This window comes from Chelonia mydas, chromosome 8 (assembly GCF_015237465.2).
Source record: "Chelonia mydas isolate rCheMyd1 chromosome 8, rCheMyd1.pri.v2, whole genome shotgun sequence".
NCBI classification, from domain to species: Eukaryota; Metazoa; Chordata; order Testudines; family Cheloniidae; genus Chelonia; species Chelonia mydas.
This window is the reverse complement of record NC_057854.1, coordinates 7,059,375-7,087,102: the sequence shown is the minus strand read 5'-3', so window position 1 is coordinate 7,087,102 and position 27,728 is coordinate 7,059,375. Positions and strand designations below refer to the sequence as shown.

At 49.7% G+C, this 27,728-nt stretch overlaps 1 protein-coding gene across 1 annotated transcript; it reads left to right on the top strand.

Moving 5' to 3' along the window:
* On the top strand, nt 1-26,763 carry CDX1 (caudal type homeobox 1). Its single transcript, XM_037907356.2, has 4 exons — nt 1-407; nt 21,654-21,687; nt 25,099-25,244; nt 26,316-26,763. Exons 1-4 carry the CDS (start codon nt 3-5, stop codon nt 26,517-26,519), a joined length of 789 nt encoding a protein of 262 aa, XP_037763284.1. The 5' UTR covers nt 1-2; the 3' UTR covers nt 26,520-26,763.
* The last annotated feature ends 965 nt before the right edge of the window (nt 26,764-27,728 follow it).

Sequence of the window (27,728 nt, the reverse complement as noted above, 5' to 3'; positions counted from 1 at the left end):
TGATGTATGTGGGCTATCTTTTGGATAAGGACACTAACATGTACCCTGCCCCGGTCAGGCACCCCAGCCTGAACCTCAGCCCCCAGAACTACGTGCCTGCGCCCCCTCAATACTCGGATTTTGCCAGCTACCATCACGTGCCAGGGATTAACAGTGACCCGCACCATGGGCAGCCTGCGGGCGCCTGGGGGTCGCCATACACACCCACCAAGGAGGACTGGCATTCCTACGGGCCTGGAGCCGCTTCTTCCGTCGCTAACCCGGGGCAGCTCGGATTCAGCCCCCCTGATTTTAACCCAATTCAGCCGCCAGGCTCTGGACTCCTACCTCCAGCCATCAACAGCTCGGTGGCCCAGCTCTCCCCCAATGCGCAAAGGCGCACCCCCTATGAGTGGATGAGGCGCAGCGTCCCAACCAGCAGCAGCAGTGGTAAGGACCCCCCCTCGCCCCCGGCCTCTCGGGGTTGTCTTTGCGTAGGTCGTAGCTGGGGCGCAACCTGCACCCCAACAATGCCAGGAAGGGAGGGCAGCATTCGGCCTGGGGGAAGCTGAGTTTTCAAATGCCCATTACCCTAGAGAGCTCTGGTCAATGACACCGTAACGTGCCAGGGTATTTCGGAGAGCGCAGGGCTTGTAAATTAATATTTACACGCAGTTTATACCGGCGGTTTCGTCCATCTGAACTTCGGGGGATAATTACAATCTCGGAGACTTTGCTTGCAACGCCTCAGGTTCCTGGGGGTCCTTTCACAAGCGTGTCCCCAGAGCTGGCCCGTACGGGCCCTGAGTCAAAGTGCATTTCCCCCTGCCCAGTAGAGCTGCATAAAAGTGCTTTGTTCTTGCTTTGTGGTAGTGACAGTCCCCACGGGGCAATATCGCCGTCCCCGGTGAGGGGAAACCTATTGCATCCGATGAAGTGAGCTGTAGCTCACGAAAGCTCACGCTCAAATAAATTTGTTAGTCTCTAGGAGGCCACAAGTCCTCCTTTCCTATTGCAAAGACCTCTCTCTTCAACCCCCGGCCCTGCCTGGAGCCCGCCTGGACTGGAATCCAAAGAGTTTAGCTCCAAATTCGGGTCACGCCATTCTGTTAAACACCCAAGACCTGATCCAAAGCCCAATGGTCCTCGGAGAGGGGCCGATTCAGAGCCCAATTTTCCAGGGCCTGGGTGTTTTACCCGTTTCTCCTCAAACCGGCAAGGAGACGCTGGTGCTAGGCTGGCTTTTCCCAGCCTGGGACGCTCTGCTCTGAGGGCCCCAATCCCCCCGAGTGCGGGGTGTGCCGCTCATGCAGGATCAGACCCAGGCAGCCTATATCCCCTCCTGTCCTCTGCTATTGGGAGCCAGGGATTATGAACGGGCGAGTTTCGATCTCAGGCGGCCCAGTGGCTTCTAGTTTTGTCATTTCGGGTGTAGTTAAGAAATGCCCAGAGCTTATCCCTCGGAGCAACAGGCTTCTAAGCACAGACTGGGGGCCTCTCCCAAACCCCACTGGGATCAGGGCTGGGGCCCGAGAGCTGGGAGCGCACATCCCCAAGGGAAGCGGCAGGAGGGAAGAGAGTTTCTGATCGCTCAGACCCTTTCTGGGGGAGATCCCGGACAGACCCTGCACGAGTCACTGGAGTGACCTGCACTGATTTTAGAGAGCGCCCCCGCCCCCCCGCGCTGTGTGTGGGTGAGGTGGGGGCTGGAGAGGGGGGGTTGTGTGAGTGTGTCTGTGAGAAAGGGGGGGTGTATAGGGGAGTTGGGGTGTGGGAGGTGCGGGGGGGGGGTTGTGTGTGAGAGAGCTGTGTGTGTAGGGGTTGTGTGGGCTCTTGTGTGTGAGAGGAGGTTTGTGTGAGGTGTGCAGGGTTGTGTGTGTGTGTGTCCAGCTCCCCCTTCCAGGCTTGCTCTCCCCGGCCCCCTGCCTCCCGGCGCAGTGTGGCGCCGCGCCCCGGGCCCCGCCGCTCGTGGTTCGAGGCTGCACCTCGCTGCCTCTCCCGCAGGCTCCGGGCCGCAGCTGAACTCCTGACCCCTCCGGAGGCGGGGGGCCGGCGGGGGGGGAGGAGGTGGAAGTCTCTCCCCAGGCCAACCCAAATGAACACGCTCCGCGGCCGCCCGGCTGCCCAGTTCAAAGGCAGCGCGGTTGTTTAAGGCAGGGGGGATGGAAGTGGGGGCAGCCCAAATTTACAAGCGCTGCCCTTTGTCATGCAGATCCGGAGTGACTCCGGATTGCAGGAAGGCGCGGGGCGCCCAGCAGCCCCATTGTCCTCGGCCTTTGTCGCCCCTGCTCTGCTCTTTGATGTTCCGAGCCGAGCCGAGAGGTCGGTGCGGGGCAGGGCCTCGCCCCAGAGACATCTCCCCGCTCCCACTGCCGGGGCGGCCAAGGCCTGGCCAATGCCCCCGACCCGGCCCTAGGCTGGAAGGGGACTGGCCCAACCAGCTCCTGCTGGCCGACCTCCCCAGCCTGCGGCACAGGGGCCTTCTCCCACTGCATCGCCAACCCGGCAGGGCTCTGGCACGACTGGGAAATCCAGGCTGGAAAGGGGCCAGCTGTGAGTGGCTTGGACCCATGGCTGGCTGCCCCGCATCTCCAGCCCGGCTTGGGGTTTATCCTTCTCTGCTCCCTTCCCTGCTCTGCCTTTGGGTCAAATCCTGCTGCCTAGATCCTCCCTAGATCCCAGAGCCCCACTGGAGTTAGGTGGGCCGCTTCAGGGGACATGTGGAGAGCCAGATTTGACCGGGAAGGCTACCAGCTACATATCACTGCCCCTCAAATGGGGGTTATCATCATCAGGTGTGAGGACCCCAAAGCCCCAGCAATATCAAACTCAAAGTGGACTCCTATTAAAAAATATATGTATCTGAGGAGCAGATCCTACTGGCATTGGCTTCACATGCAACAGGAATCTGCCCAGAGTGAGCTGCGGACCAGAAGTGGTAAATTTCCCCATGTAGACCAGCCCATCACTTAAATTGCCCTTACAAGGGGTCCAGTTCTGTCTTCCTTACCTCTTCTTTCCTATGGCTGGTGTAGAGCAGCATCTACAATTTCCCCTGAAGTTGATCAAGCCATATGGCTACATCAGGGTTAGCAGAATTTATTGCAGTAATGCCTCCTTCATATTTATAAATTGGGCAGTAGGTGGTGATATGTTCAATGGTCTGTCTTGGGGAGTCACACTCCCAGGCTGGGGAATCCCTGATTTTCCATTTGTGCATTAGATGTCTGCACCTACCGTGATTGGTTTGGGTTTGGTTCAGAGTTGACCAAGATGACAGTGGAAGGTCGAATCCAGGAACCTAACTAGACTGAGTACTGCCTTACTTACTCCTCAAGTAGTAATACAGCCGAGAAGCATTGTGGGCTTTCAAATTCTCCTGGGGCTTGTAGCTCAGTAAGGTACTACTCAACATTAGCAAAAGGGGCCGATCTGAATTTGTATCCACATCTGATCCATGAGCCGCAAAAATGGTCCACAGATATCTGCATCTGGATTTAAAGTGGATATCTGTGGAGTTGCAGGGCTGTACAGATCTGGGCCAGAACAGACAGCTTGCGGCTTGATCCTGCTCTATTGAAATCAGTAGGAATCTTGCCGTTGATTGCAGTGGGAGAAAGATTAAGCTGTGTATAAATTCTACGTATCTGAGTACAGATTTTTAGGATGCCCCCCCACTAGTACTGGGTCTTGGTAATATTAAAAATCTTCATTTACACACTAATCATATAATCTGCACCAATTTGACCATATCTGGGAGCACACAGTACACAGAATAAATACCTTAGCAAGGGAAGATTCTGATTCAAAAGTTGCTTTGGGAAATCGGTGCAGACCCTTATTTTCAAAACTGCCCAGCACTCAGCTGCAATTATCCATCTCTATGAGAGCTGCTGGGGATCACATTTGAAAATCAGGCCAATAATGTCCAGTCGGGCCACTGATCAGCACCCAGGAATTCCTGCTAACTTCCACCCAATTGTTCCGAGTTAAAATTCAGGTACCTAACGCTTCATGGTCAAGAGAGTTTTGGAGGTGTCCTTTTGAAAAGGGAATTTTTACAAATCAGATGAATCTGAGTGGGTTTACCAGCCCCTCAGCTTGGAAATATGTCCCTGCTAGAACGTGATCAACCAGCACTGAAGATCTTTTTCATCCATCTATCCAGATGCCATGGGGGTGGGGGTGGTATCAGAACTTAAATAAAATAGAAGCCAAAATGAGACATGCTCCGTGTCTCACTTTGGCTGTGATCTAAATATTGCACTTCCTATTTTATGCAGCTTTTCAAAGTTTTGACAACAACCCCCTCCAACATGTTTGAGTGGCTTGGATAGGGTAATGATGTAGCGGGTAGAGAGAAAGCTCTGCACTGCCATGCAGGAGACCTGAGTCCAAGGGGAAAGGGCTGTCATGAGGGACAGCCTCAGTCTCTGCTGGAATGAGAAGCGGACAGATATGGCCATAGGGGGTTCTCATCTGCCAAGAAGGTCCCGTTGCTGAGCTGTGTTGTCATCTCTTGCTGCTGTTGTCACACAAAAATTGTACGGCTTCAACTGTAGCAACATAATTACAGCAGTACCAGCCACCTAGTGTGGATGCAGTTATACTGGTATAAAAGGGCTTATACTGGTACAGCTAGTCCCATACCGGAAGGGGAATAAATTCTACTGCTACAAGGCATCTTTATACTGGTATAACTGCACCCAGTCTTGGGATGCACCAGTGTAATCACACTCCAGTGTCATTATTTCAGTAAAAAGTCACACTCCTAACTGAAATAGTTATACGAATACAAAACCTACATGTCGACCAGGTCAGATGCCCTCTCCCTCTTGCAGCAGGATGGGTGCAGCTGTCATGAGTTGGATGAAGCAGTAGCTCAGGATATAGGAATGGGAACTCTTTCTCCCAAGTGACTGGCTTGGGAGAGGAGGGTCTCAACACGGGGTAAGATGGCGGGTGCGGTGTTCTCAGATGAGACCCTCTCTGCTCTATGTGGCCACTAAAGATCTGTTGGCATTTCTCAGGGGCAATGGCATTTGCCCAGATATCTTTGGCCGAAAATACCCCATCCCCTCAGTACTGTTGTACTGTGCAAGAGTTGCTTGTGCATTTCTGCCCCAGAGGTGGTCGCATTTCAGTGGTGCTCGAAGTACATAGCTTGAGAAACACTTTGAGATTAAAGGCACTCCAACAACAATAATTGATTACACAATAGGAATCCTAATTGAATTAATTGTATGTATACTATTAATTGACTAGAGCAGAGCACATGTGAATTCTTTGTCGTATACTGTGCCCAGTTTTGCAGCTTGTTGCCTTCCCACTGGGCTCTGCATAGGCACATTCAGCAAATAGCAGAATTGAGGCCTTGGAGAGGACAGGTGATGAGTGAATCATGATATTACTATCTGGGTAGATGACTCCAGAGCCCCCGGTACCAGGGCAGGAATTTATTCCCGTTCTGATTAGTGCTCAGTGAGATCCTGGAATGATCAAAACTCCATGATCCACCATTATCAAGAGAAGAGCCAGCTGCACGGGGTAGTTTTGGGCTCTCAGGTCAGCCCTTGGAGGAGAAACTTGGGAGGGGCAGAAGTTTGAAACAATTGATAAAGGGAGAAAGAAACCAACAAACATCTTCTCTGGGTGAACCTTGTTTAATAATTTTACACCCAGGAGTGGAATTAAGATAAAATGGGGGCTTGAAAGCGCCTCTGATTGAGTTAAATGACAATTGGATTGATTGAATTGTGAAAAATATCGTGAGGTGCTCAGTTCATATCTCTTAGATTAAATACACATCAAAGGCCAAATAAAGTAGCCATTGTCTCCTTCAATGCATATTAGGAAATTCCCCTCCCCAGCCATGTCTAAAATCAGGAGGGTGTAAAACAAGTTCTGCGTCTGCCCAGTGCATCGTTGGCTTCTAATGACAAGCCCATTCTTGCAGTCCTTACCTCAGGAAGTCAGTCCTGCAGGCCTCACTCAAGATAAATTCCCAGCAAAGTCCATGGGCATTTCCCCCGGGAAAGAGCTGCCGAATCAGACAATATCCAGTAGTACCGGTTCATTTTGTTCGAAAATTGGCTTAGAATTTCTGTCCCTCTCCTCCATGCACAAGCACTCCACACGTGGGATTTTTTGCCTGAGTAGGACAACAGGGTTCTTAGTAAGAATCTGCAGTTTCATCCTGCAGGGAGATCTTGGGTAAAATCCTCACCAAAATCAATAGCAAAACTCCCATTGACTTGTATCAGTTAGCACCAATTAGATGTTGTTTATATACCCCAGTCTTCAGTGGGATTTGTGTATGCAGAGCGTTTGCAGAATCAGGGCCTTCATACCTAATGGAAATAAAATATTGAGGGCTTTCCTGGGCCATTCTTTTTTAAAACAGGCAAATGCTTCAGAAACTTTCTTTATTAAGACAAAAAGTAATCAGCCTAGAGGCAGGTTTGGCACAGGTAAGGGAGAAATGCTTAAATGAACTGTTTTATTGCAATCAATAAACTGGGCATTAATCAGCCTGGATTGATTAACTACCCACCTTGCTGCAAAGAAATAGGAAATTGATACCACAGCATTTTTACTATAAATATCAACAGTTTCATTATGAGTGCTATAAATCATAATACTTCAGAAGGTTATAAATTACACCTTCCTCTCTGTCACTCCTTGAATAAACAGCTACTAGTCTCTAGCCTGAAAGCCGCTGGGAAAGAGTTTTTCCTAGGTAATAAGATACTGTAATAACATCAAACTTTATATGGGAGAAAGGGGTGCAAATCCTATAGAGAGATCCAAAGCCCAGGGGACCCCATGAAAAGTCTCTAGTTGAGTCATTCGATGAGCTTTGGACAGGCCTTAATTAAATAAGGGAACATTTTATATAGTTATCGCTAAATATTTACATGTTCTCCTCCAATTGAACTATCAAACTATTTGGGGGAGAGGTCCCAGCTGTCTGTACCATGCAAGAGAATTGAGAGACTTCAGGGAAAGTGTTGTTGGGCAATTGGTTAAGAAACCAAGCATTCAATAGAATTGAACACATAATTCCTAACAAATTATTTGTCGAACGTCACCTCTTTTTTCTGCTCATAAAATGTTCACAAGCAGAGTGTGAAAGTCTCGTGCTTGCTCATGGTTCACAGTTATTTGCAAACCTCCTTGTGAATTTCACCTCGCTCTGGAAATAGCTTAGGAAGGGCTTGCTGAAAATGTTTCAGATCTGAACTTTGAAATTCATGCAGTGCTGGTGAGTTACATAAAGCGCATGGTATGGATTGTGTTCTAGGATTTGTGTAACTCACGAACATGGTGTGAATTTCAAATGTTGCAGCTGATTGTACAATTAAAACTTCACTTTTTGGTGCATCCATGAGTGGAAAAAGTCTGCTTTTTGCAAACGTTCATGTCAGTGACGTCTGAGCGCTTGAATGCTGGTGGGAAGCAAATGTTAAACTTGCTGCAAGCGCGGTCAAATCAAAATGTGTCTAGAATTCAAACAAGTATTCTCAGAACTTTCCCCACGCTATTTGCTCATCTCTGGTATTAACCCCAAAATCTTGAGGGGAGCAAATCTAATTACTGAGATGTTGTGGCAAGTTTTGCTCTGGAAATGCTGCTGCAGGAAGTCTCAGGGATGGCACGTTTGCAGCCATTCCCAATGTCTTCGTGAATAGGGGGATTGTCTCATCTGAGGAGGTCAGTATATTTCATTCAGCCTGCTAAACTGTGTGCGTGTGGGGGGCGTTTTCAGTAAATGATGCACCATTGTTAAAGTCCTTAACACAATTAACCCCCCACCCTCCACACACACTATATACCCACACACATGCACGTACACACCCAAGCCACCCCCGCCACCCTTAAATTATTAACCCAGGGATTTGTTGACAGCTAGTCGCCTGTCCAAGGTACAGAGTTTTCAAACTTTCTTAGAATTGACTTTCCTTGAACAAAAAAGGGCTTCCCTTGAGCATTAAAGATACCTACGTGACAGGCCAGGCCAGATAATACCCTGAGATTAGTGAAGGGACACTTAAAACCTCTGGCCAACGGAGGAGGTTTCTTACGGGGGAACCTTCAAGGATGCCCACCTTCCCGCTCTGTCAACACCGTGCTTTCATGGTGATAAGGGAGCCCGATTCTGCTCTCACACCAGATTTACACTGGGGTCACTCCATGAACTTCAGTGGAGTTGCTCCTGATTTATAAGCGCAAGGAGAATCAGGCCCGCTCTGGACAGTTTGACTGTGGCGCAGAGGCTGGGAGCTGAAAAGCAGTTGAGAAAAGAGTAGAAAATGCTGTAAAGATGGGCTAGTATCTTCAGGTTTCAGAGTAGCAGCCGTGTTAGTCTGTATCTGCAAAAAGAACTCACGGAAGCTTGTGCTCTGATAAATTTGTTAGTCTCTAAGGTGCCACAAGTACTCCTGTTCTTTTTGTAGTATCTTCAGGGACTGTTTTCAGAGTAGCAGCCGTGTTAGTCTGTATCCGCAAAAAGAAAAGGCGTATTTGTGGCACCTTAGAGACTAACCAATTTATTTGAGCATAAGCATTCAGTGCATCCGATGAAGTGAGCTGTAGCTCACGAAAGCTTATGCTCTAATAAATTTGTTAGTCTCTAAGGTGCCACAAGTCCTTCTTTTCTTTTTTCAGGGACTGTCTGCAGCTGCTTTGTAGGAAGGCACTGCTCCTTCTGACACAGCAGGCAAAATCCTGAGAGGTGCTGAATTACGGTAGGCTGGGGCTGTAGGCCCATGCTTCATTAGCCAGGGTGTGGCGAACCATGTGAAATTGGTACACAATACACCCACCCTCCAGCTGATCTGTTTGTTGCCTCAGCTCTACCTTCCCACATATGACATTACACAGCAGGTACGGTTGATGGGAGGTTTAGCAGTGTACTAACGAAAAGCCGGGCGAGCAATCAAAAGAATCAGCCAGGTGCCAAAATCAATGCTGAATTCTGAGGAATTGGAAGGGGAGAGACGAGTCTGCGTGAAATACATGCCCTAGGTCTGCTTGTGATATCGTCCTAACAGTTAATCCACCTATGGTTCAGAGAGAGCACCATTTTCAGTGCATTTTCCATTAAATAGGGGGGTGTGATGATGATTAGGGATGGGTGACATAGAAAACTGTAGCTGTTCTACCATCTCCTAGGCTGGATCCTGAATTTCATTGTGGGTTGTATTAAGAAATCCTTCCTTTGGTTTGCAATTCTCACAGGTTCTTGATCCTTCCTCACTGCTGTGAGATTCCTCTAATGTTATGGCGAGATCCAGGAGGGACTGGGTTTTTCTCTATTTAACTTGTAACTAAGCCTGGCTTTGGAGCACTGTGGAGCCTTTGACAACCACTTTCCGATAGGCACAAAACTGGGGAAATAATTCATATTTCTGGAAGCACTTTTTCCCCCACTCAGACAAAAGCCCTCAAATCAACTACAATTCTGTAAATAATAGTTGACTGCAGCCAGTCTTCTGTGAATAGTTTGCACTGGAGATGTAGCGGTTAATTGTGATTGGTCCGATAAGATGAGTCACATGGCATTATTTCTGTTCCCTGACTAGATGAACACTGTGCTTTACTCCTGGGAGCATTCTGCGCCAAAAAAACAAAAATTCTGCAAAATTCTGGAAATTTTATTTGTCAAAATAACAAACTACATAATCACGCCAGTTTCAATTATTTTGGTAATTTGTTTCATAATACCTGTTAGCAAGCATTTCTGTAACAATAGAGACACACACAAAAATTCCCCCTGGAGTAGAGTTAAAGAAACCCCTATGATAATCCAGTTACTGTTTCTCTGCTCCCTGACCCCCCCAGAGCCCAGCCAGGGGGCCAGACACCCTCCCCCCAGAGCCCAGCTGCAGGCACCCCCCAGCCAATACACCTGCACCTCTCAACCTCAGAGCCCAGCAACAGCCCCCGGGCCCCCAGCCCAGACACCCACCTCCCTCCCCCTCCTCAGAGCCCAGGAATCCAGAGGGAGAAAGAGCCTGATGCTCAGTCCCAGGCTTGCACGGAGTTTCCTGTGTGCAGGCTGGGAACTGCAGCTACCAGGAACCCTCTAGCTCCCACTCCCTCCCGCCAGCAGTGTCTTCGGTGTGCAAGCTGGGCTCTGCCAGGTCTGGCAGCCCATAGTGGCGGCAGTGCATTTCTGTGGGGAAAAGGAAATTCTGCACAGTGGCACAGAATTCCCCAGGAGTAATACTTGTGCATATGAAACAAAAGTTTGTTTGCAATGAAAACTCCCACATGGGACGTTGGAATTTTCCCATTCAGTGGACGTGAAAGTTCTGCTGGAACACGTACAATGTTGGCTGCTGGACACTTGGAGGGGCTTTCTCAGGATTCCTACACCGGCTGTTGGCCACACCTACGACCTGACATCCCCTTCCCCTCAGAAAGCGAGATTACACCCCTAGTGTTTCATCGACCATCTATATTTTTGCTACTCCACTTCCTGTGGTGGGGGGCTGAGAAAGGGGTAGGAGAGGGCTTGTGAAAACCTGGCCTGTTGATTCACAGCCAGGACAGTGTCCTTCAACCATCGTGCGTTTGGCTCCCCCACCCTGTAGGAGCTACCGTGAGCTCCTGCCTGAAGTCAATGAAATACAAGGGCGACAAAGGAGCGTGGGTAGAAATAGGGAAGGCAGGTGCTACCGGGGCTCACAGGTTCTCAGACGGAGGCTGTTGTCTCAGCCTTTCTTTTCCTTCAGACAAAGTGGGTTTAGTGATGGTGGGATGTGCTGGTTTGGCTGTCCTGAGGACTGATGGCCAGGGAACACTTAGCTCCATGGGTAACAGCTTCCCCATGCAACCTCATTAGCAAAATAGATAATGTGCCGAAAGTGTGTGGCATTCTTCTGAGGGGAAGCTCTGTATCAGTGCAAAGCGTTATGATTACTGTGCTTCCATAAGGACGTGTAGCCCAGGTCCCAGGTCCTCCTGCTCAGTTCCTGGCCTCTTTGGTGACACTGTGAACTAGGAGGCAACTACCATTATTTCTATCGGTGATGGGAGCCCTTTTGCAGTGAGAACTGAACTGGGACCGTCAAACATTTCATATAAGGTTACTGAGCAGCCTTCAGTTGGTAACAGCTTGTGGTTGACTATTGACCTGACCCAGGCCAGAATAACTGGCTGAGGGGCGAAATTCTCCATGTCCCATTATCAGCCCCTTGAGCTATCAAGCTCCCTACCATCTCAATAATAAAATACCCACCCCCCACCTGCATGTATAGTTTAGAAACTTTAATAGGAAACCATCTCTTTACTGGCACATTCCCCTTCTCTCTAAGCCAGCCCATGGAAATACCCTTAAGGTACCGGATTCATAGTTACTTGTGGGCAATCCTGCTGGATGATATTGTAAGGGACTGTGGCTCTCATGGACCCTGGTGGGATTTACCAAGAGTTGTGGGGTAAGATAATAGTGATAGACCCTACGGGTACATACTCTGAGGATCTGTGGGCCTGGTGGAAGAGGCTGGACCGAGTTGTGAGGGGTGCAGGCTCAGTATTACAAACCCCACAGTGTTGTAGTGCAAGGATTGTCGGTCTTGTGTGACTGAAACGCTGCAGAAGCTTCTTAGGACCCAGGATAATGCTGCAACAGTAGAGAATAGAGTAACTGCCCCTGCAGCAAATTACTTCTATATTTCTTCTCTGTGATTTTCTTAGGAAGATGTGCCATGGTTGACAGTGGTGTATTGTATATTTGGCTTCTTCTTGTTGCTTTGGGTGCTGCCGGAAGGGATGTATGTTAGGGAGGGGCCACTCCAATCATACACTGGCCGACGAGCATGAACCTCAGGGCTATTCACACTGAAAGGGTTGGAAAATGGTTGGCTGTCTGAGAGGGTTAGAGTCCAGTGGGAGGCCTTCAAACCTCATGAGAACCAATAAGTGTCTAGATCTGCAATCTCAGTCATGTAACCGATGTGGCAGCCATCTTGCCATCACTGCTTTCCTCTCTGTGCTTCATGCAGGAGATGAGGAGAAAAACCAGTAGGTTGCTCCTATTCCAAACTACAAAAGAGACATTGATTTAAAGTTGGAGCAAGTGCAGGCAGGAGCAGTCAGCACAGGGTTTGGAGTCCGTAGTTTCTGAGAGCCAGTCCTGACTCTGCCACTGATTTGCAGTGTCGCTTTGGGCAAGTCCCTTTGCCTCCCTGCCTAAGTTTCCCCATCCATAAAACAGGGAGGATAGTAGGTACTTAGCTACTTCACAGGGGTGATGAGAGGTGTAATTAGTCGACGTTTGTGCCATGGTTGCATTTGGATACGTACGGATTTTCATCATCAAAAAAATTAAAACAAAAATGGCAGCTAGATGTTATGGAAAGGGCTACATGAGAGAGAGAGAGAAGATCCTTATGGGGACAGACAGATGGATGGACAGAAGTGCCACCCTCTCTCAGGCTCTGCTGCTGGCTTCATTGCTAGTGCAGGGTGAGGGGCAGAGAAGGCAGCATTAGCAACAGGTGGACACAGGCACCCCACACTACACACACATCAAACACAGGGCGTTGTGCCCTTCTCAGACAGCTGGCCTGGCTCAAGCTCGCTTGCTGCAGGTTCTGCCTGTTTAGTTTTGGATGTTTCTGACTTTTGACTCTGGAGGCCAGTCTATTATTACGTTATTCATATGGTTTAGGGAAACCTACATTCTTTGTTTTAGTTTTAACTGCGGATGAGTGAAGCCAGATGCGCAGAGCTGATCAGCAGTGCTACACGCTGAGGCATAAATGGCTGGACTCAGCGCTCTGTGCTCCTGACCACATCCACCAGCTGGCATTTCTCGAGGTCACTCTCCCTCGTTGGAGTTTCCAGTGTTAATTACTTTGGTTTAATAACTGCCAACCCCAGCCCCCACACTGTGCTCTCCCCTGTGAGAGGGTCCCAACCAGGGGCTGTCAATGAGCATATAATCCTGAACCTTCAGCACCAGAAACACCAGCCTCTACCAATTGAGCTAAAGGAGTAACTCCACTAGCTGGTAGCAGTAGTAGGCTCTTGTCCTCTATGTGGAGCAGCCGCTATATAGGGACACAACACAACCTGCTCCAATCTGTGTCTCTTTCTATCACTGTGCTCATGAGTCCATCACCATCATAAAATTGTACAGTTCTCGTGTCCTCGCTGCGTGCATTTGTGCTGCTCCTGCTGCTGCAGTGTATGCCGAATGCCTGTTATCCACCTGCCAACACAATGGTGCCCACCTCTTAGCCATTCCCATTTGCTGCATCAGCTGTGCCCTCCGCACCCAGGGCTGGCTGGATCTCTGGTAACTATCTCTTGAAGGAAACAGCCACCTCTGTTAAATAAATACAAGTCTCACCCCTCCTCTGCTTCTGCCTGCTCCTCCAATGCTGTTTCTGTCTTTACGCCCTTGCCCGTCACTCTTTAGTGCAGTTATTTCCATTCCAAATCAGAATATTCCCAAGTATTTCCTGAGCCTCCAGTTCCTAATACCACCCTAATCTGAACATCCCTATATTTGCTCATTCCTTTGAGTTTAGACCTAACGCCTTGAATCATTCTGTTCTTTGCACAATCAATTCAATGCCAAAGTATTCTTTTGGGTGCCTAGTCTCATAGGCTCCTCATTGAGGAATCTGTCTTGAAGCAGGAAGAGGAGGTCAGTCCTGGGGAGAAAGGCTTGACTACTGCTGCCTCTCTGGGCATGAGCAAGTGGGATCTTCCATTCGCCTTGACCTCACTGAAGGCCAAACTCTGCTTTCTAGCCCCAACAGCGACTTCTGACTTCCTCATTTATCTGCTGGCCTCACGCAGGCTGCTCTAGTCCAGGGTACGGAATAGAGGAAGCAGGAAGAAGTTTTTATTTCCCCTTTCTTCCCCTGCTAGGAGGGAGCGACAAAGCGCGCCTTGTCTGGGGCTGCATGGGCCACAGCAGATGGATGGAGACCCAGCTCCTAAACCCAGCCGCAGCCAATCCCAGTCTGCTGGGAGATGGTGAGAGAGGTGCGTTCTGATGAGACGTGGTATAATGGGACATGCTGTGCGTTGGAGCTGAGGCCGGAGCTCCCTTCCTTGTCTCAGAGCAAGCGCGATCTCAGGCAGAGCCCACGAGGCCTTATCTGTGAGAAGGCAGTGCAGCAGGTGGATGCTGGGTGCAGCTCAGAATCTGGACCCAACCTACCATCCCCGTCCCCCTCCCCATGTGTGCGAGTGGGTGTGTGTCTCTGTGTGCACACGCTCAGAAGTGAGTCCCTTTTGGTTTCCACAGCACATTAAAGCTGCTCCCTTATCTAATCGTGGCTAAGGTGAGGGCTATTAGAGTTATATATTAACAAAGATAATGATACCCTCTCCCCACACAGACATTGGCCCTTTCTTGATCCTGGTGCTGAAATCCTTCCCACTGGCCTCGTGAAGGGCTCCTTGCGGCCAGTCATTCACCTGCCATGATTGTGATAGGACAGAGAAAGATTAAAAAGAAGCCGGCCTGACTTGGCTGCAGATTGTCAAGTGGCGGTGATAACGTTTTCAAAAATTTGAGCTGCCAGTTAAGGGCTCCTGGCCTGAGGAGGCCCGTGGCCAGGCTGTCAGGAGAGGCGGGCTTCATTTATAAGGAATAGGGGGGAATTAGAAAGCAAAGATGGCAAGCGAGAATCTGATGTCAGGGAGAGGGAGCGAGTTCATGCTGATACTCTCAGGAACCTGAGGCCAGGTTCCATGGCACGCAACTGGGCCTGCCTGAGAGCTACCCAAAAGACTCATAGAATATCAGGGATGGAAGGGACCTCAGGAGATCATCTAGTCCAACCCCCTGCTCAAAGCAGGACCAATCCCCAATTTTTGCCCCAGATCTCTAAATGGCCCCCTCAAGGATTGAACTCACGACCTTGGGTTTAGCAGACCAATGCTCAAACCACTGAGCGATCCCTCAGCCCCCATTTGGCTCAAGCTCCCAGTGTGGGGGCCTTGGCCCTCCCCTCAGACCTTGTCGGAGGGCAGGGTGGCAAAGAGAAGGGTGGCTGTAGGCAACACTGCAGGTGGCTCTGTAAGCTTCCTTAGCTGACATGTGCCCACTTATTAATGGCAGGGTGGAAAGTGCTCATGGAGACCTCGGTTGTGGCTTCTGGGCTGTTCATTAAAGCCCATCCTCCCTGCTGCTGTGGCTCCTGAGGGGCCCGGGGCACTGGAGCACTTGCCCCTACACCGGACCTTTCTCTGGAGAACGGGAGCACCGTGCGGTCAGTTTAAACAGCTGGGGATGAAACATAGCATTGGGCCCCGGGGGGTTGTGTTTTAATTTAAGATTCCATGTTTGGGGAGCGTGGGCGGGGGGGCATCCACACTCCACGCACGATCCTTGCAGGCTTGCATCACGCGTGAATGAGTCTTACACTTAGGCTGGTGTGGCCCAGTGTAGCGGGCTTGTGCACGATCACGGGAGCTCTGCCCTCGGGCCCAAATGTAGTCACGCGGCACAGAGCCCAGATGCTGCGCCGGGGGCTGGGGAGCTACGCGGGTTGCTCAGCGGGGAAGGAAGTCCTAGCCGGCGGAACCATTCTGCAGCTGCTGTTGCGACTCTGAGGCTGCAGCATAGTGAGTGGCAGTAAAGTTACCCCTTTACGAGGAGCAGGAGAGAGCTGCAGGGCTGCGCTGTTTGCCTTCTGGTGCGGCTCCTTCCCAACCTTCTTTTGCCCTGCCCCACCCCACGCACTACAGTGCAGTGGGCAATGCAGAGCTGGGCTCTCTACCATGCTAGGGGAGCACGTCCTTTATGTGTTCCTGGCCCACCCTGGAGCAATGCCCTGCCAGGGGAGCCTCTGCAGCCATGACGGAGGGGACTGGATTGGCCCCTAAGGGTTTAAATGAAGCTTACACAGTATGGAAGGGCTGTCTACTCAGGTGTGTGTGGCGGGGGGGGGGGAGGGGTGCCATACCTTAAGAGGGACATGGATGAGGGTAGTTGGAGATGTGATTTGATTTTTAATAATGTGCATCACTAGAGTACATACATTAAGTCTCCCATCTTCACTGCTGGAAATAAAGGTCCAGTTTTATAGCTCTGGTCTTTCCAAACAGAGCAAAGCTGTCTTGAGGTGAAATCTTTGGTGGCCGAAGGATTTTGCATAATGAGTGACTTTCTGTCCCAGCCACCAACGATTTAATTCACTCCAATGCGACTGAGCGGAGCGAGCACATCATTCATCTCTCAGACGAGTCGTTTTCTGTTGCAAAGAAGAGCTCGACACCACAAATGCCTGGTTGAAGCCCTCTCTCTTTCTACACCCACCACGGAGGGTGCGTCTACACTGTGTTTGAAAACCCACGGCAGCGAGCCTTGCGCTATCGCACTAAAACCAGCTGTGTAGACGTTTGGGCTCAGGCTCTGAGGTGAGCTTGACAGCAGTGTCTGCGCTGCTGTTATGGACAAAAATCACTGTAAAGATAGAATTAAGTTTGCAACTCTGCATTTGTATTTAAAGAGAGTTGAATTATTCATTGTGAGTACTATTTCGGTTTTTTCTTCCGCCTCTAAATCTGCCACAATCCACTTTAGAATTCAGCAGATGTATTTGCATTTGACCATTAGTTGGGATGAATTACCGTCAGTCTTTGGGTTGAATGTGCAATCTTTGCTACTTTGTTTAGATTGTTAAGTGCCACATGGGAGGACCTGTCTACTCTGTGTTTGTGTGGTACTAGCACAATGAGGCCCCACTCTTGGTTGGCTGCTAGGCCCTAACATAATAAACAAGGTTAATAATAATGTTTGTGGTGAGTGACTGGTCGCTCAAGTCACATGGTATTGTTTCATCTGCCTGATTAGATGACTGAAACATTTGAAACAAAGAGGAGCATTAATTAATGAGACCCGGTGAACAGCAAATAACAGTGAATGACTAATTTCCCGCAGGACTTTTGGATGAATAATAATTCCTGCTAAAATTCATGGAACGTTCAGGATTCACCCACCATCTGATTTTTGACTTTCAAACATTTATTTTTAATCTTATTTCCTCTCTTCCCAATGGTCTCCCCCGCCCCCACAACAATAGTCAGGGCAAAGAGAGTTAGAAGTCAGATTCCCATGGAGCTTCCATATGCTCTGCATGAGTAGAAGCCCTGGTTTCCACCTCACTGATCATGTGGAGTTTACAACTTCTTCATGACTCCTTGTGTTTATAAATTCTTGGGCTTGTAAGCCCTACAGTGCTTATAAACTTGGAAGGAGTCCTTCCAAAATTTAACTCTGCAAGAATCCCTGCAGAGTTTATAAACTACGCAGAGGACCCTTAAGAATTAATGAACGGAATTTATAAATTTCAGGACCAGGGGTGCCTGACCAGGTAATGAATTTCAGGCTGCACCTACGCAGCTTGTAACTTTAGAGACTTGGAGCAATTCTGATCACTTTGTCCACATACTCTGCCTGCAGGAGTTGTGAGAGGCACAGAATTCCGCACGGAAGTTATCGCTGTTGCAGAGAATACATGGAGCAATGGCCCCCAAGATGTTCCATTTTCCTGTTGCTTAGCTAATAGCTTTTCAATAATCCATCGGGCACAGTTTAATACACATCTGTGCACTAGTTCTCTCTGGCATCTAGTGACTGCAACACTTTTAGAGTTCCTAGCTCAAAACTTTTATCAGTAATTTTTGAAGTCACATGTTGCATACACAGCCGGTGTGATCCACTTCACAATTGCAAAAAACCTCGCCAAAAATCCCCCTAAGCAGGAGAATATAGATGCAAATTTCAGATGGAAAGGCCCTATAGTCTGTGGAAGTTAGAGGGAGGAAATCAGATTTATAATGCAAATTGTCTTACAACAGTAAACGTGGATTTGCTATGGTGGGTCCATAATATAATAAGGCCCCTTTTCTTAACCTTGTGTTTGTCTCGCTCTATATTTGCACGTGTTACACACACACATAAAATCTCTCTTTTGCACAACTACACCTACTTACTCTCACACTGAAACACATTTCTTAAGTGGTCACCAAGCTGTTCGGTCTTGCTAGCTATGACGAGGAATTGAGGTAGGGCACTGGAGCTGGAGGTGCTGGCTTGAAGTAATAATAGCATCCGAGTGCACGGTTTCCATCACATGCAGCATTTAGAGTTTTGTTCAGTGGCTTTCAGTATAAAATCCCTATAAAAATCGTCCCAGCGCCAAATTTAGGTACTCTCTTCTGAGCATATATGACGTGAGCCAGTCTTACTACCTTGCTTCCCTTCTACTGGCAAGGGATGAAAGTGATGATCAAATTAGGTCTTTTCTGCTACGTGTGATTTAGTGGCTAACGCCCAGTTCTAAGAGATTTGGGTTCTATTCCTGGCAGTGTTACAGACTTGCTGTGCTCTTGCCCACCTCGCCGAGTTCTTGGAAGACTTAATTGCTGCTTGTCAATTGCTTTGAGATCCTCTAATGCAAGGCTGCATAGATGTGCACATTATTATTTAGATGAAAGGTGCTATATGCAATCCCACTCTTGTTCTGTCCACATAGGTGCTCATACAAATCCATGCTCCACGCCTGTGTACCTCCGAACACACACTGACACAGGGGTGAGCAACCCTGGCTGCATGCACAAGCACACGCTCGGGCTGTTTGCCGAGTACATGCACTTCAATGGCCTCCTCAGCCAGAGGCCTAGAGAGAGGACACAAAAGCCCCGGTGAGTGGTACAGTGATGGAAATCCTGCTTCCACTTGAAAAGGTGAGCGACCGCTTTTGTAGCCGGGGGTCCTCAGGTCACGTCCCAGCAGGATCAGCTGTCTCCCAGCACTTGCGCCCATATGCAGGCACATCCCCCGGGTTCACACATGCGTTCACACATATGAATGTATTGACACACGCTTACACTTTTGCATTTGGCTTGGTAGCAAACTGGAAGCAGGAAGTAAACTGGCTTGGGCTTGGTTACTCATTAGAAAAGCAGCTGCTTTTTGCCCCGACGCTCATACAGCACCTGTTGTGGTGGCTGCCCTTTCCTGCTCTTATCGCCAGTGGGCTGATCCCTCGTAAATCACTCAGCAGGGTGACCCTGCCCTCAACATCTCTCCTGAGGACTCTTCCCTCTGGGGTCCTGTGCCGTGGCCCAGGGCAAGCCCCAGGCCGCCACAGAGCCGCTGCCCTCTGATGACGCTCACCCTTGTTTCCTCTCCTCTTTCCATGAAAGAAACCGTTTTAAAAAAAATCCCCATCTCGTTGAGATGGGGAAGGTATAGAAGAGACACACCCGGCCGGCTGAGGCCTCCCGGAGTGAGGGGAAAATCCAGCTGGGTAGGGCTGCAGGGGGGTGTTGTGTCTTCCACTCCAGCGGTTCCTTCTCTGGTGTACTCTGCAGAGACCTCGGGCCCTCCTCTCCCAAACCCTCCATGGGGCGGCAAAGGAAGCCGGAGAGGCTGAAAGGGGCAACTTGGTGGCTGGAACCTGCTGGGCAAAGCGTTCCAAGTGCACAGGGAGACCAGACTGGGGTAAGGGGCTTAGCTTCCTGCTCCCACCCTCAAACATGGGTACGATCAACACCAAGCCTCGGGTAGGTGAGGTGGTGTAATAACGCCCGGCCCCACCCTTACCAGGAAGAGCCTTTCCGTTGCCATTTGGCCTTTCCATCCCGAGGGTGAGGCCGACAGCAGGCAATGCCCAGGCTGCTGCTCATAAATTAAAAAAGGACAGACTCACACGCACTCCTATATTTTTACCCTCAGAAATGGGCTTGCTTATATTTTAGAGGAAGGTTTTGGGGGAGGGACCAGTTAATATTTTATCGGCCTGGGTTTGCCGGCCAGGCATTGGCTGCAAGGCCCTCAGATACCACAGTGATGGGCATAAGGTCCCACTTTCTTCCTTTTTAGTGTGTGTCTCCTCCTCTGAGCCCTGTCCCTCCTCTGCTTTCTTCCTTTTGTGGGCTACCCTCCTGTGCGCAAGGAGCTAACTGATGGCCAGAAAAGGCCAAGTGCCAGTCTTGGAGCCTTTATGACACGGAGCCACGTGAAATTCCCAGACTGATGCAAAATGAGCAACTCACAGTGGAACCTTTTCAGTCCCTTGCCACTGGCTTTGCATTTTGCTCACTGAGTCAGTTGGGTCGCCCCTGCACTCTGCGTGCAAATCTTGCCCCGTTTTCACCACTGCTTCCATTGCTGCATTCATTCTCCTGCTTCAGTTCCCTTTGGTCAATAATCCTCTTTGATTGCTGGGATTAATAATAAGACAAATCAGCCTGTCCCACAGCAGAGCCTCTAGGACATTTCCACATGAGCCATGGATGCTGATCTTTTTAACTGGCGTTCGGATACCCCGGTGATGGGCATAGTAAATCGACTAGCAGCCAGGCAGGCTGTATGCTTGTATTTCTAGCTCTCCGAAGATGGTGTTGCAGACTGGGCAAAGACCAGGCCCCCAAAGAGTCAGGGTACAGTGAGCGGGGCACAGGGATGTGAAGAGCAGGCCTGAGTAGTGCTGTGGAAAGGCTCCAGGCTGGCAGCCCAGGAAGGCTGAGCCGTCTCTCGGTGGAACAGGAACAGCACCGAAGCAGCAATTCAAGCTTCTCCTCCACTGCCCGCCAATGGGGCCCAGTCCTCTCCTGGAGGAACCCCTCCTGGGGTGAGTAGACATGCCCATGAGAATATCACGCTGCCCATGCTTTGTGGTGATGTTGATACCTGTCCACCAGGTGCCATTTATTTCACCTAGGAGAGCTATGTGACATTTTGGACACCTAGAATTGTCTGACAATATAACAATATGTTATCATGCCTCTCGAGCAGTGATACTCAGGCTGAGGGTCCCAAGCCGTGTCTCCTGCAGCTGTTTTTAGTACATGGTATTAAAACACTGGGTCATTTAATTATTAGCCAATCTCAGTTATTAACCAGTCAGGATGCTTTTACTATGTTATACGAAACACTTCCCCTGGCATACTGCTTACATGTGAATCGATAGTACTTTAGGAAATGAAACAATGAATTCACACGACTGTGGTTCTTTTGGGTAATGTTGATCACTAATTTGGCTCCTGAATCACTGAGGTGTGAGGATCACTGCTCTAGAGCAAGGCAACGTTCCTGTCTTGGGCTAGACGTGAACCAGAGAACTTGAAGTGAAAGGCTTTGTATCCCGTTACCTTGTCCTGCTCTGTAGGAATGGATCTTGGTCTCCAGGCCTGGACTTTCCACAGCAGCGGTATACACATACATCATACATCATACATAGCTCCCCCATTCCTTTTCACTACGCCAGTCTTACCAAGCGTGACTGATGGCCGTCATCATGGAGAGATGGCGTCAACAAGCCATACAAGAATCTTCCAGTATCAGGAGAAAGGGACATTTTTTTTTCTTAAAGAAGGATAAAGACAAACAAAACTAAAGCAGATAACTCCCCTCTTTAGAGATTCCAGTGGGCTTCTCACATCCCTTTTCATGCCCTTTTCCCCCTGGCCAGGTCCCCTGTCCCAGGACGGGATGCTAGAAAGCACTAAACTTTCTTTATGGCACTCACAGATTCTTTATGGCACTGCACAGAGGGAATCTTCAGAAGGGCAGTGTCCACCAGGTTTCCAGCTGCTTTGTACCATGCAGGGGTGTCAAGCAACCTAAGAACTGGGCCCTCCATATAAGGATGTCATCCTGGTTAAACTGATCCAAGAAAAGTATCTGGTAGCTGTATATGGGGGGGGGGGGGGCGTGGGGGACTGGTTGTGATGATTTATGGAATCTATTGCTGACACTTCTTAATTTGGAAGGGCTTCATGGTTCCTTTCATGGCTACAGTATTACACTGACACTCCAATAACATATTTAATACACTCACATGCTTTTCCAAATTAAAAAAGAGGGAGGTGACAATATTCTGTCCTCTGAATGAAAAAGGCTTTCCATGCTTTGGCACCATGCAGCATGAGCTGTCTTGAACATAATCCTGCCCTCTATTACTCCAGATTTACATCTGTGTAACTCCACAGACTTTTGTGGGGTGACTCCAGGTTTACACCAGTGCAACTGAGCAGATTTTGGCCCATTGCCTTCTTGAATTTTGGAAATCTCTTAGTTGTTGCTGTGTCAAGCTCTGGAGAACTTCTGTAGGTCAAAAAACACACGGCCAAACCCTGTTTTCAGTGACACTGATGTAAATCCGGAGCAACTCAATTGAAATTCATTAAGATGCTTTGGATTTGCACCCACTGTTCCCTGGTACAGCTCCAGTCTCTTTGGCAAAAGTTTAGGAAAAGACAGGCATCTACATCTGTTGTCCTGTGTTTTCCAAGAAGACAAATGGACTGATTCCCAGGCAGGAGGATGTTGAATATGCAGTTGAAAACACCATCATGACCCACCTGCCATTCTGGAACAGAATTTATTAATTTCTGGATATGAAACAAACTTTCATGGCTGTGTTTGTTGCCCTCTCTCTTGGGTATTTGGTAGGGATAATCACAACATTCTTATTAGTAAACCTGTTGATGTGGGTATATCCAGTTCTTCTTTAAAACGTCTTGAAAGAAAGGAGCTATGTCCACTGATCCAGGAATGTAATAAGTGAGATGGCAGGACCATCAAAGGCCTATATTGTATCTATTTGCTGTATTTCTGAGTCACTGCTTGTCTGTACACAAGGACGCTGTTGTGCATGACTCATTTGTCTTCAGGCAGCCTCGTGGTATTGCGGAGCTGAATGGTCTGCTGCAATTAGGCTTCTGTTTGGTAGCGATGTGGATTGCTCAACAGACATTTGCATTTAATGCTAACAAAGCCAATATGCTACATTTTGGACCCCTAGAATTGTCGGACAAAACCTTTGTGGATTAGCAAAATGGATGACCCATCCCTGGTCTTTGACGCATACATCTCATTATCCTGTTGTGTGGTTAGAGTTAGGTCTTACTCTGCAAAATCCCACAGGATCTCCTAGACAGAGCCCTCTCTCTTACTGTATATTTTCATTAAACCTTTATCTTTTGGTTTGCATATTATCCCTAAATATATGTCACACACTGAATGAGCTAATGCAGGAGACCTGTGTATCATCCTCTACATTTATTTTTCCATTTAGGAGAAAATAGTTATACAGAGGAATTAAATTACTTATGGCTGGGGGTGAGAAGAAATGTGTGGGGTCCAGTTGCGGAGTCTGGGGGTTTTGGGGCTCCATCTCTGCTTTGTCTTTTATTATTAATCATCATCATCATTTCTATTACAGTATATAGGCTCTAGATATTTTATACATCATTCTATTACCGCCTAGCAGCCATCTCTAAAGAAAATCAACTTTCACATAACTTACCATGTGATGGATCTGAAGAACAGTTCACTTTCCTTTCCAGTGTTACATGTGAAATGTATCAACATATGGAAATCAAATCCGCTGCTTACAAAGAGCCCTATTGAACTCCTGATTGAAATCAATGGGCCCAACAGAGTAACAGAAAAATATGTTTGCGAACAATTATTCAGTGAACAGATGCAGAGATTCACAACAAATATCCCCAAAGAACATATTTAACTCATTTAACAAACAAACAAGTAACTTGCCCTACGCTTTGTCTCGCTAAACGCTGGTCGAAGGTGGACAGCTAAGCTGCACCTGCAAAATATACCCTTGCATCTGCTTTGTGCACAAAACCCACGTTTGCAGACACAACTTAGGTGCTGCCCTTTGAAAAAGTGGTACTGCCCTGTCCCAATGGCAGTGACACACGTGTGTTCATAGCACATTCCATAAGCCGCCCCTTTGCTTCACTATTACTTAGGGGCCGTGGTGAGCAATTCAGGGCCTTCTTCCCTCCTTAGGTGCACTGCTCGCTGGGGTCACCTGCTAGAAGTCTCGGGTAGGTATCCAGGAACAGAGCTCGGCCCTTAGGTTTCTTCGCCTGCAGCTGCAGGAGCGGCCCTAGCCATTTTGCCAGCCAGGGTGGAAAACGTTTTCGCCCCCGCCTCAGCAGTGGAGGGGGAAAATCAAACAAACCAACTCCGGCTGGCCAAGCAGCAGTGAAAAACCAGGTCAGCCAATGCAGCAGAGAAAGGGGGAAAAAGTCAAGGGGCACAGGAACATGTTGCCCCTGGAAATTGGCACCCAGAAACCACCCTGCTTGCTCACCCCTAGAACTGGCCCCAAACAGCTGGCAGTAAACTCACTGGGGCTACTGCTGTGACATAGCTGCTGTTCCCATCTGCAATCCTGCTGTTATTCCCGGGGGAAAATCTTTAGCTATCCTGGTATCTTTTTTTCCTGTTATTATTTCTTGCGCAGGTTGCAGTACTGCCTGGAGGCCCAGCCAAGTGCAGGGCCCTCTTGTGCAGGGCGCTGTACAGACACATAGCGAGAAACAGCCCTGGCCCTGAAGCTCTTACCATCTCTGTAGATAAGACTGACAAAGGGTGGGAGGGGAAACCGAGGCCTGGAGCAGGGAACGACGACTTGCCCAAGGGCACACAGCAAGTCAGAGGAAGAGAGAAGAACAGAGTGCGGGTCTCCTGATTCCCAATCCACTGCCCCATCCCCTAGACTCCACTACACTTTCCCTCCCTGGCTTCTAGCGCATGCATCTTAAAACGATCAAACCTGACCTTCTTCCAATAGGTTGGGTTTGGAGTTTTATGGCCAAGGGACTCCGGTTTCCTTTGCGTTCTCAGGTTTCATTTCAAACCAGTTCATTCTACATTTCCTAGCCAGCGTCCATCATTGCCTTCCAACACCTGACTCTGGCGCTCTGTCTCTCTCTGGTGCCGTAACGTGTGTCTCTCTCTTACTTGGGTGCAATTAGATACCGCACAGCCTCCTCCTCAGTCTACGGTGTCATCTCTCTCTTGGATGCCCCCGCCCCAGCCAGCTCTCTTCTTCCAGCAACTGCTTGCCAGCGGGTAGGAGTCTGTGGGCCTCCCTGGTGGACTGACTTGGGCAATTGCTGGGCAGAGCATTTCCGCATCCCTTCCGAAAGGTACCCTCTGGGTACCAGGGCACTGCAGTGGTACCAAGCGATCCATGGCATTGCATTGTGGCTAGCCGGCAGGTCCCTGGGGGTAATGTCCTCACACTCATCCCTTGCCAGCTGGCACTCCGAGTCCCCACTCCAGTCACTAGACATTGTCCTCTCTGCTGTTCCCATTAGGCAAGACCAGAACAAAAGACAAGTACCGGGTGGTATATACGGACCACCAGCGCCTGGAGCTGGAGAAGGAATTCCACTACAGCCGCTACATCACCATCCGGCGGAAAGCAGAGCTGGCGGCAACGCTAGGGCTCACCGAACGGCAGGTCAGTGCTGCACTAGTCACGACTCGCTGGGCCGGGCTGGGGTTATTCTCCCTCTCGCCCCACCAGCTACCGTCAATGGGAGGATGATGGGTAACCATCCAACCACTGCCAGTGGCTAAGGGCTCCTCCAGCCAGTCCCCTCCCCGGCAGCTGAGACGTGGCGCCTGCCTTGTCCCGTGGGATGGGCTGCTGCAGGCAGCCTCGGACATTCGGCCTAACTGCACCCATTGAAGTCCGCGGTAAAACTCCCGAGTGCACAGTTAGGCCAATGCGGAGAGCTCTTGAAACCCGCCCACTCTTAGGGTGATCCTATAAAACAGCGGAGTCAGCACCCTCTAGGGGAGATGGGAACGCTGTAGGGGAGATGAGAAAGCTATGGAGGAGAGGGGAAGCGAGGTTAGGAATCAGGGGCGCTCTGAGGGGGCGGGAGGCTCGTGTTCGGGCACAGGCTCAGAGCGGCGACGTGGCTCATAAAACGAAGACTTCCCCGCCAAGCCCCGCACCACGGCTCCTCGTTCCTTCCTGCCTAGGGTGACCATACGTCCCGTTTTGGCTGGGACAATCCCTTTGTTAAGCCCTGTCCCGACTCTTTTGGCAAAAGCGGGCATTTGTCCCGTTTGCTCTTGCCAAGCTTGATCAGTTGGCAAGAGCAAACGGGACAAGCGCCGACTTTTGTCAAAAATGTGGGGGGTGGAGGAATGTGCCTGGGGGGGGGGGGCGCTCAGGCTAGCCCTGCACGGTGTCCTTTGGGAAATATGGTCACCCTATCCCCTGGCGCCCCCTGTTGGAAAGTCTCTCCATCCTGTGTGTGCCAGAGGAACAATAGTGAAGACAGAAAAACTAACCCGGCAGAGAATTGACTCCTTGCACTGACTCCCTCCAACCCTCTCGTCCCCATCACCTCACACGCTCTTTCCCTCCCACATGCTTGTTCCCCCTCTGTCCCTGGCCTCGCTCACTGCCATATTTCATCCTGCCTGCTTCTCTCCTGCTGTTCCTTTCCCTGTTTCTCTCCCCACCCCACCCCACCCCCCGCCATGCCTGTCCGTCTCTCTCATCTCGTTTCCACAGGTGAAAATCTGGTTCCAGAACCGGAGAGCCAAGGAGAGGAAGGTGAACAAGAAGAAGATGCAGCAGCAGACGCAACCCACAAGCACCACCACTCCCACCCCGCCCGCCGTTGGCACCCCGGGTCCCATTGGCGGCATCTGCAGCAGCACCACCAACCTGGTCTCCTCTTCCCCAATGACTATCAAAGAAGAGTTCATGCCGTAAGGCCAGCAGACAGCAAGACACGGCTAGATGTGCCGTGCAGCGGCGTGGAACCAGGTGGGGAGCTCTGGAGACTGACCATCCCTTCACAAAGACCTGATGCTGCAATGCTGAGCCTATGAAGCCACTTCCTCTCTCTCCGGAGGAAGAATAAGCTTTCTTTTTGATGGCAGACGACCCCTCTGTGGCGGGTCATGGACTCAGTTCTATGTATAAAAACAATAGGATAGTTACTGTTACTCTGTGGTAGGAAAGAAACGCTGATCGGGCCTCAAATATTTATAATCAAATGCAAGAGGGGGCGCTTGGGGGATGGGAGGAGACAGTGAGGCCTAGGAAATGTCATTAGCAGGAGGGGGACAGGTTGGGCTCCTGGCTGGAGGTTCAGGAGACTGGTCAGGAATGACTTCCCCTCGGCACATCAGGCGGAATGGGGCCGTTCAAACAAGACTGGACTAACCACTAGGTAGATGTGCCGCTGGGAACAAGCTTCTGAATCAGTCTCCGGCACCCCCCACAGTCACAGAGCGGGAGAAGGGAGAGAAGCAGTGGAAGTCCTTCTCCAGAGAATCGGGCGAGGAGCACACAGGAGACAGGACTGAAGGGATTAGCCAGGAGAAGACACTCAGCTGGTGCCTGGAGGGAGAACAGAAGTGGAGAGGGGACATGGGGACAAGCTAGGAACGTTCTCTGGAGCAAGTGTGTTCTTGTAAGTCTGAGGCATGAAAGTGGGAGGTGGAGTAAGCGCCGTTCCAGGAAAGGTGGCTGTTTTAAACAGGGTGAATTTGGTCCTCCTTTAAACAAGGGCCTCTTAGTACTGGGCTAGGAGCGGGAACTCCACTAACATACCTTTGTCCTCATCTGCAGCACCCACTATTTAGTCGCAGGTTCCCTACACACAGCTCTGCCAATGCTATTCCAGTCCTGCATGTCTCCTGAACAGCTGGGATACCGGGTTCAGGTGCATAGGGATTGATTTGTAAAGTGGACAAATGTCCAGAAGGAGCCAGGCTGACACCACCCGCCCACCGTCGCCCACATTTACTTTACTGTGCTCCAAGCCAAAGGCTGAAGCTGAGTTCCAGAGGTGACAGTTCAGCTCCTAAATCCACTAGGCAACAGAGTCATCCCGCCCTTCCGAGGAGCATCAAGAATAATTCTCCATATGTAATGTGAGTGGCAAGAAATAACCTGGTTTTGGGGTTAGCCAGA

What these genes read in the sequence shown, in the direction of transcription:
- CDX1 (XM_037907356.2), top strand. Translation starts at nt 3, where the DNA reads ATGTATGTGGGCTATCTTTTGGATAAGGACACTAACATGTACCCTGCC. An exon ending in GGGGGGGGCGTGGGGGACTG is followed by an intron (nt 21,688 to 25,098) that starts GTTGTGATGATT and finishes TGTTCCCATTAG; the next exon opens with GCAAGACCAGAACAAAAGAC. An exon ending in TAGGGCTCACCGAACGGCAG is followed by an intron (nt 25,245 to 26,315) that starts GTCAGTGCTGCA and finishes TCGTTTCCACAG; the next exon opens with GTGAAAATCTGGTTCCAGAA.